The 10189-nt window shown below is 47.2% G+C and overlaps 1 protein-coding gene across 1 annotated transcript in view; it reads right to left on the bottom strand.

The window, feature by feature from the left end:
* LOC108801196 (coagulation factor XIII B chain-like) overlaps window positions 1-10189 on the bottom strand; it is a 51540-nt gene that overhangs the window by 22896 nt on the left and 18455 nt on the right. The window contains exon 4 of the mRNA XM_018573128.1: window positions 7588-7773. Coding sequence (XP_018428630.1) covers window positions 7588-7773 — 186 coding nt within the window. The remainder of the gene's footprint in view (window positions 1-7587; window positions 7774-10189) is intronic.

Raw genomic sequence — 10189 nt, forward strand, 5'->3', positions numbered from 1 at the left:
TTGCTCAACACTACACGTTTTGACAAAGACATCCTCGTGCAGCAGACTGCATTGTAGTGGAGCCTTTCAGTTTGGGATGGTTGCACTTGCCTTCTCCATTCGAAGGGCCGGCGCCATGGTGTTGTGAGTTATATTGTATGTTCATAACTGCCAGAGATGTTATGAGACAGGATCGTCCCTACTCTTACATGGTGTTAGGGGGGACTCTTTTGGGGGTGTTTTCATGACCCTTAGGGGAGCTATGAGCCTTGGGAGGCTTTAGTTCATTCCTTCTCATTATTTTTCTCTGGTTCCGCCCCCTATATCTATGTTACACGATCAGATGTCAATGGGCACAAGAAGTTTGACCGCACATTTGAGCAGTTGTCACTTCATAATGTCTTGATTTTGGCTCGAGTTGCTGTTCTTTTCCGACCCTGAACTCAACAATATTCCCTGGGTATTATATTCATTACATGAACTATGTTGGCTAGTTATCTAACCTTGTTAACATATAGGGGTTTTTGTCTGTTGTTTAATTTCGTTTTCGTACTGTACTTACAAGTCGTTGCCCGGAGCCATTCTATGACTCCGCAAAATTCTTTCAGGACTCATCCCGATTAGGTGTGGACTTCCCGCTCCTTTTGAAGTCCATTTCGGATGATTTAAAAGAATGGGACCACTCTGTGTAATACACCCCCAGGGGTTATTAAGGTCCTTGGACCACAGCTGTGGAATTGGCTTCCTTTCTGAGGTAACGGTATCAGCTCGCAGCTCTGCCTCCGATGCCCTGGTTATTGATAAGGCCTGGAGAGAGCTGCTTCACATCCTCACATCCTCGATGTATACGAGTCACATAGCTGTCAGACGTGGGATTGTTGGAGCGTAAGATCACGGAAGGAAGAGGTACCGGATGGAATCCGTAGTTGGCAAAGAACGGCATCTGTCTGGTGGAAGTGTTGACGGCATTGTTGAAGGAGAATTCCGCAAGGGCCAGAAGGTCCATCCAATCGTTCTGTAGGTGAATGCAATAACATCGGATGAACTGTTCGAGGCATTGGTTCACCCTTTCCGTCTGGCCATTCGTTTGGGGATGGTAGGCACTCGAGAGCCGGTGGTCGATCCGCAGTTTCTGACAGAGGGCTTTCCAGAATTTCGAGACGAACTGCGTTCCTCGGTCTGTTATGATGCGGGACGGAATGCCATGGAGCCGGAAGATTGAGGAGAGAAATGCGTCCGCAGTTTCCTGGGAGTTTGGTAATCGGGGTAGAGGTACGAAATGTGCCATTTTTGTTAGGTGGTCAACAGCGACCAACACTGTGTTGTGTCCGTGAGATAAGGGTAGATCTACAATAAAGTCCAAGGAGACAACCTCCCATGGACTTCCGGGTATAGGAAGGCTGAACAACAACCCGTAAGGAGGGCGTCTTCCAGGTTTACAGGATGCACAGATGTTACAGGTGGTCACGTAGGCTGTCACGATCTCTCATCTTTGGCCACCAAAAGTATCTTCTCACTAATTCCAGCGTCCTGTCAACCCCGAGGTGGCCCGCGGCTGGGGAGTCATGGAGGAGTTTGAGTATAGGAACATGCATCTCAGGTGGCACATATAGTTTGTGGTCCCGGTAGAGGAATCCTTCCTCGTCTTGTACGAGATCAGCGGGGCGATCAATCGTCGCTTGTATGGCTAGTTTGAGCCGGCTCTTCAGGTCTACAGTGGAGGCCAGTATCCTCTCCGGCGGAACGACAGACGAGGTCATAGAGCTCCCCATGGAGGGGTCACCGATTCTGGAGAGGGCGTCTGCCTTGCCGTTTCTGGACCCGGGTCGATACGTAATAATGTAGTTGAAGCGATCGAAGAAGTAACTCCATCGTACCTGGCGGGAGGACAGGGTTTTGGTCGTCTTCAGGTATTGTAAGTTACGGTGGTCTGAGAATATGACGATGGGGTGGAGGGCACCTTCCAGAAGGTGCCTCCAGTTTTCTAGGGAGTTCTTGATGGCCAGCAATTCTTTCTCTCCTATGGGATAATTCCTCTCAGCACCGTTCAACGTTCTGGAATAGAAAGCCACAGGATGTAAGGGAGCAGAGAGGGATTCCCTTTGGGACAGTACAGCCCCAATGGCCACTTCGGAGGCGTCCACTTCAAGAACGTAATGTGCAGTAGGATTAGGCAGTTTAAGGATGGGAGCGGTAGTAAACTTTTGTTTCAGGTCATCAAAGGCAGTTTGAGCTGCCGCCGTCCAGGCGAATCTCGATTTGGTACTGGTGAGTGAGGAGAGGGGTTTGACTATAGAGGAAAAATTCCGTATGAATTTTCTGTAAAAGTTTGCAAATCCCAGAAAGTGTACTGTTCTCCGAGAACGGGGGGTAGGCCAGTTGAGGATACACTCAATTTTGGAGTGGTCCATTCGTATTCCTTCTGGTGAAATAACATACCCCAAGAAGGGCAAGGTGGTCTTCTCGAAGGCACACTTCTCAAGTTTGGCATATAGATGGTGTGCCCGAAGCCTGGACAGGACCCAACGTACGTGCTTCCTGTGTTCCTCGATGTTGTCAGAGTATATAAGGATGTCGTCGAGATAAACGACAACACAAATGTCTAGAAGATCTCTGAAGATGTCATTTACAAAACACTGAAACGTGGCGGGTGCGTTGCTCAATCCAAAAAACCTGCTCTTTCCACGTAAGGTTTTTCACCTGTAATTATGCAGACAGTATACACAGAAGGATACCTAGGAGGCGGGGTAACTGGTTACCAAGCAGACAGTGGAGCAGTCCTTTGGTTATGCTATAGATTAAATCTGCCTTTGATTGGTTAGTCATAACAGTTTCTTAAAAATTAATATCTTACCTAGACTATTATACTTTATACAAACTCTCCCAGTGGATATACCAACATCCTTTTTGAAATGAGTCCGGTCCATCTTCAGTTGCTTTCCTTGTGCACAGAGCAGAGCTGGGGTCATATTGGGCTTTCTCTCTAGACCGAAAAAAAAGCAGGAGGCGTAGGATTCCTGGACCCTATTCTTTACCATAATGCTGCACATCTGGCTCGAGTTACAGACTGGTGCTGTCATTCCGAGACTGAATTATGGGTCCGCTTGGAACAAAAACTCTTAGCGGCTCCTCTTTGCAGGGTATTCCATGGCTCTATACTGCACCGCCACTCTCTAAGTGGTCTAACCCTATGACCAGAGCAACCAGGAAGACTATTGCCCCACTCTTTCGCTCGACCTGCATTTTTGTCCTTACCTTCCCCTCTTACAATACAACCCAGCCTTTCCACTGGGACTCCAAGGCTCCAGACTTCAGAATTTGCTATCTGGGAATATCCCTAGATTAATACATATTATTACTGAGGGTAGATTGATGACAATGATGGAGCTCACAGACTTAAGGTGGCCATACACTCTTCAACCATCGTAAGACTTTAGTTGTACAGGGATTAAAAAAAACGTACGATCTGCCTATCTTGGACAGGCAGATCGCACTCTCGATCATCGCAAGCCCGCCCCCCTGAGGGGCGGGCTTCCGATGACCGAATGCTGAACGGGCAGTGTGCGCGTGCGCACACCGGCCTGTGCGGCATTTGTCTTCCGAGCACCGTTCTAACCAGCCGAGAATCGTACGATTCCCAGCTGGTTTTCGAACATGCTGGTTCGACAGAAGACGTGCGACCGTACAGTAGAAACGGTCGCACGTCTCCGTTCACACTGCTCGATTATCGTACGAAAAACCGATCGCATACGATTATCGTACGATAATCGTGCAGTGTATGGGCACCTTTAGTTACACCTCTGCTGGAGACTTGGAGCTTGATGCAATTATCTCATTACTTGCACTCCTTTAACCACTTGCTGACCAGGTGTTTATACCCCCTTCCTGGCCAGGCCCTTTTTCAGTATTCAGCACTGCAGTACTTTGACATTTATTCATTCATTCAACGCTGTACTAAAATTAATTTTATATCATTTTTTGGGGACAGATTGTGCTTTTTTTTGGTGGTATTTAATCACCACTGGGGTTTTTATTTTTTACTATATAATTTAAAAAAGTACCGTAAAAATGTAAAAAAAAAATGTTTTCACTAAGTTATGTTTAAAAACATTTATTCTTACCCACTTCTTTGGTAAAATATGGGGTCATATCAAGTAAATGGACACCAAACATGTCAAGCTTTAAAATTGCGCGTGCCCGCAAAATCACAAAAAAATACCATACCCAAAATTGGGTCATAGGCGACACTTTAAAAACTTTTACCACTCATCAGTTTAGTGTGATCAGTGAATAATGACCCTAAAATGATTTCCCTCACTCTGACGTTCGCAGTTATATGTAACATGTGGCATAATTGCCGTAATCGCCGTTTTCGCATGTATGCACACCCAACGCATGTTTGCACGCATGTATGTGGGGCTGGGGACTTGAAATTTTTTTGAACCCCTTGCCGTCTGCCCATTGTAAAACTACGGGCAGACGGCGGATCCTTCCCAGCGGGGTCACGTAAATGTACGTCTTTTTTTTGTGCTGCCGGCTGTCTCATAACCCTGAAATGTACGGCAAACATGTCAAGCTTTAAAATTGCGTGCGCCCGCAAAATCACAAAAAAATACCATACCCAAAATGGGTCATAGGCGACGCTTTAAAAACTGTCCCCCCTGCGGTGCCTGGGACTGACAGGACTGGCACAGTGGCTGCTCAAAGCCTCTCTCCCCGTTCTCTGTCTCTAAAGTCGTAAGCAATGTCTATTACATCACTTCCACCTTTAGCTGTCATTTCTCTGGCTGAGAGCCAGAGAAGACGCTGATGAAGCAGATCTCTGCTTCATCAGCTTTTTTGGGGGTCCCTAGGTGACATTAGGGGTCTTGGGGACCCCTGATATCTCCATTAAGAGGACCTGTCATTTTTTCCTAGCTATCACATTGGGGGGCTTTTTATCCCCCAATGTGATAGCAATCAAGTTAAGTGTACAAAATAAGTTTAGAATTTTTTTTAAAAAAAAAGTTATTTTTTTGTAAAGGTTCATATAAAAAAAAACACCCAAAAAAGTTTTAAATCCCCCGCACACATGCACTTATACACGTAAATACGCGTTGGGCGCACCTATGTGCAAAAACGATGATTGCGGCGCACATGTTACATATTGCCGCGAATGTCGCAGTGAGAGCAATAATTCTAGGCTCATCAATCACTGATAACACTAAACTGATGAGCAGTAAAAGCGTTTAAAGTGTCGCCTATGGCCAATTTTAGGCATGGTAGTTTTATGCAATTTTGTGGGCGCACGCAATTTTAAAGCTTGGCATGTTTGGTGTCTATTTACCGGACGTGACCGCATCTTTTATATTTTACCAAAAATATGGGTAATAATAAAATGTTTTACAACATTTTATAAGGAAAACATCTTGGCGGGTCACTAATCCCCGAGTCCAGCGGGTCACAAACTCTTGCATCCAGTGGGTCACGAAGCCCTGCGTCCAGCTCGTCACTAATCTCAGAGTCAAGTGGGTCACGAAGCCTTGCGTCCAGCGGGTCACGAAGCCCTGCGTCCAGTGGGTCACGAAGCCCTGCGTCCAGTGGGTCACGAAGCCCTGCATCCAGCGGGTCACGAAGCCCTGCGTCCAGCGGGTCATGAAGCCCTGCGTCCAGCGGGTCACAGAGCTCTTCGTCCAGCTCGTCATTAAGCCATGCGTCCAGTGCATCAATAAGCCCTGCATCCAGTGCATCATTGAACCCTGCATCCAGCGCGTCACAAAGCCCAGAGTCCAGGGGGTCACGAAGCATAGAGTCCAGTGGGTCACGAAGCCCTGCGTCCAGCAGGTCACGATCCCCTGCGTCCAGTGCGTCACTAAGCCCAGCTCGTCACTAAGGGTTAGTTCACACCATAAGCAGTGCGTTCCGGTCCGATTCTGGCCAGAACGTACTGCCTGCATTGCGGCCGGCTCACTTTTTCGCCGGGCTGTAGGGAGCGTGGTGAGCCATTGGAGTGAATGGCACCTTAGCCACGCCCTCCGGCCGCAATGCCTGCACGGGATCGCAAGGCACATTGTGCCTGCAGTGCGTTCGGGTGCGGTGCGATTAAAATGCTGCAAGCACTATTTTGATTGCACCGCACCCAAACGCACTGCAGGCACAATGTGCCTTGCGAACCAGTGCGGGCGATCGCATTGCAGCAGGATGGCATGGCTACGGTGCCATTCACTTCAATGGCCCGCAACGCCCCCTCCAGCCCGGCAAAAAAGTGAGCCGGCCGCAATGCGGGCAGTGCGTTCTGGGCACAATCGGACTGGAGTGCACTGCTTATGGTGTGAACTAACCCTAAGCCCTGCATCCAGTAGACATGTGCGATTCGTTTCGGAAAAATTAGTTTTCCAGACGAAATTCGTTAGCGGTATTCTGTATGCATTTTCGTTAGTGGACACATTTTCATTGCAGCAAAGTGACAATTAAAAAAAAGAAAATTTATTGTCACTTTGCTGCAATGAAACGAACGATACGAACATAAAACGGAAATGAACATTCGTACAGACTACCGCTAACGAATTTAGTCCGAATCACGAAAAACAAAATAATGCAAAATCCGAATCAAAACAAGATGAAACGAAACAATTTTTTTGCCGGTGCAAATGTCTAGTGTCCAGCGCGTCACTTATCCATGAGACCAGCGGGTCACAAAGCCCTGCGTCCAGCGGGTCACAAAGCCCAGCGTCCAGCGGGTCGCGAAGCCCTGCGTCCAGCGGGTAATGTGACTGTGGGAGGGGGGGGGCGCATTAGAGTGTAAGCTTCTCTGTACAGAGACTGATGTGACTAGTGAGCAAGCAGATAACACTAACAGTGCTGAAATTCTGATTTGATAATGGTGGTTCCCAATAGACATGTGCGTTTCGTTCCGAATCAAAATTCGGACAAAATTTTCGGAAATTCGGAGATTCGGATGTATCCGAATTACAGATATAACGAATGCAAACAAATCCACATTTCCGATTCGTTTTTTTTTTTGGACGAACTTTCGTTTTTGGACGAAATTTTGTTGCCGCAAAGTGACATTTGAAAACAAAAACTTTTTTTCCCCTCTTAAATGTCACTTTGCTGCAACGAACGAAACGAAAATGAAACTAATCAGAAACGAAAACTAAACTAAATTTCGTACGGATTCCGCTAACGAATTTCGTCCGAATCTGAATTCGAAACGAATTGACTTTCGGACCCGAATTCCGAAAAACGAAATAAAGAAAAATCCGAATCAAAACAAAACGGAACACATTTTTTGCTGGTGTGCATGTCTAGTTCCCAAAAAGAAACAGAAATAACAAAATAAAATTGATTTAAGTGCAATAAAGACAAGCAGAAGCAAAGCACTCATTTGGTGTCAGGTGCCATTTAGTGCTATGTAAACTAATGTAATATTTACACATGGAGGTTCAATCCAATGAAGTGCTACACAGGATGCAAAAGTAAACAGTAAGTAAATTACATATTTTAAAACATGTTTGATAAAATAATAAATACATAAATATTACTTATAAATTCAGTAGAGTTTTAGTATGAAAACAATTGCAGGTGGTAACATTTATTGAAAGTTCTGGTGCTTACCTTCCTTCAGACATTTTGGATATTTTAGCACACCATCCAAACACTGAATTCGTAAACGTTTTTCATCAGATATCTTATATCCTGGTATGCACACAAATGTCATATTGTCAAAATGTTCACTGTATAATTTGTTATTGTCTATATGTTTGAACCTAATATTGTTTTGTTGCATGTCAATGCCTCTTACTGTGCAGGGTACTGAAAATAAATAAAGGATATAATTAATTTTAAAATACAAACAATAGCAAAGTACATATAAAAATAACTTTTGTGAGTGCTGTAAATAAAGAAGTGCTGTAAACCAAGTTATGCCTAATACTCCATGATGCTTGCTATACAATATTGAATGCCTTAGAGCCCTTTTACACAAGCATTACAGTCAGATCTGTCTATCAGCTGTTCAGGCAGATCTGATCAGAAGCCCGATGTTAAAGGAGAACTATGGGGTTAACACTTTTCCCCATAGTTCTCCTTAGGGTAATGGGAGCACACAAACTAGCGTCCTCCCGTTACCCTAGCCTCAGTATACCGTAAGCTACTGAGACGCCGCAGCCGGAGCGGATCCCGACATCGATGCCGGGATCCGCACAGTTGCGTGAGTGACAGCTGGCTCTGCCTATCTAGAGGCAGAGCCAGCTGTACCCGCCCCCTCCCCGTCCGTTCCACCAGTCAGCGCTGGCGGATCGGAGTGGGGAGGGGGGAATCTATCCCCTCCCACGGCAGGGAGCCGTGACAGGATTGAGAGGTGAGCGAACACCGGTATATGTTCGCTCACCTCCCAATTTACTGAGCCGACCTGTGACAGTCTCATTGTCACAGGTCGGCTAGAACTATGAGATGAGTGAAAAGCACTCATCTCATAGTTCTCCTTTAAGCTATGGGCAGCAGGACCTAAGCGGACATGTTTCTGTTTACATCCGATTACTCCTGACTCTGTCTGGAAAACCAAACGGAATAGAGTTCCATTTTGACGGACCTGATTGTGGCAGATCAGGGGTAATCTGATGTAAACAGACACATGCCTGTTTACATCTGACTCCTCATAGACCAACATGGGTCCGGCAATTTTAGTTTGTTCCTCCATCGCAAGAAGAAAAAAAAAACTGGATGGACACAGATGTCACAATGGTGACATCCATTCTGAACTACTCTGATCAGCAAGGGATCCATGCATGGATCCCCTGTTTACTGGAACTGAAGGCGCCCATGTGAAAGGGGCCTTACTATTTTTTAAAGTGTCACAAAGCTCAGGAGTTAAACCCTAAAAATGCATTGAAGTACCCTATTACAGGGCTGTAGATAATTTTTTTCCCTGGGGGGGGGGGTTCAGCTTCCTCAAATTATAAGACTTTATCTAGCAGACACACCAAGGTTTGAAAAAAAAGGCGACATCCGTGGCCACTTCCCCACCCCCACACACACACATTATATGGGGCTTCTCGGTCAAGAGTGCGGTGGGACTATTTGCCTGTGACTATTGGCCAGTGGGTCCCCGTGTGCCTTCCACTTTTCTAGGTGAGAGGCTCCTCAGCCTTCCCCTAGCACAGCACTGTCAGTTCTTGCGCCGAGCAGCCATTCAAAATATGCCTCCCAGAGCCGAGTGTCAGCTTGAGGTGGGATGTGATAGGACAATGGCTGCGAGGGAGCTCCATCCATACGTGCATTGCTTACAGCTCCCTCTCATGTCCTGTAGAGGTGGCTGGCCCGGTGTGATGTAACATTCTGGTTCCCGACACCTCTACAGGGTGTGCGAGGGAGCTGTACAAGCAATGCACATATGGATGGAGCTCAGTCACAGCACAGCAGCCCACACTGGATCCCAGGCTGAGGATCCACTCCAGTTCTGATAAGGTAGGGAGACTGAGTGGATCTTAAAAAAATAACGTTTTTTTTTGGTGGGGTCTCTGGTGGGCTGTGCAAAGTTTTAGGTGGGCTGTGCGGAGTCTCAGGTGGGCTGTGTGGAGTCTCTGGTGGCGTCTCTGCTGGGCTGTGCGAACTTTAATGTGGGCTGTGCGAACTTTAATGTGGGCTGTGCGGAGTCTCAGGTGGCCTGGTGGGGTCTCAGGTGGGCTGTGCGAAGTTTTAGCTGGGCTGTGCGAAGTCTCAGGTGGCCTGGTGGGGTCTCTGGTGGGCTGTGCAAAGTTTTAGGTGGGCTGTGTAAAGTCTCAGCTGGGCTGTGTGGTGTCTCAGGTAGGTTGTGTGGAGTCTCTGGTGGCCTGGTGAGGTCTCTGGTGGGTTGTGCGAAATTTTAGGTGGGCTGTGCGGAGTCTCGGGTGGGCTGTGCGGGATTTCGGGTTTTCGGGTTTGCTGTGCGGGGTCTCGGGTGGCCTGGTGGGGTCTCAAGTTGTGCTTTGCGATTTCAAATCAGTTTAAAGTTTAAACTTACCTGTGTCTTCCCCCGTGCGCTCCCGTACGAAAATCCGAACCTGCTCGGGCGGCCGCAAAGCATCCTGTGGCAGGCGCATGCGCAGTTCGGATTTTTGGCCGGGAGACGAGGAGAGACGCAAGATCTTTAGATGGGTTCTTCAGAACGCTGTTAAACGGCCAGGATTACGTGACCCCCTCTGCCCTCCCCTCGCTAGCCACTGCCAGGACACTCTGGGGGGGGGGGGGG

The sequence above is a fragment of the Nanorana parkeri genome, unplaced genomic scaffold (genome assembly GCF_000935625.1).
Source record: "Nanorana parkeri isolate BGI_ZX_2015 unplaced genomic scaffold, ASM93562v1 scaffold2246, whole genome shotgun sequence".
Taxonomy (NCBI): domain Eukaryota; kingdom Metazoa; phylum Chordata; class Amphibia; order Anura; family Dicroglossidae; genus Nanorana; species Nanorana parkeri.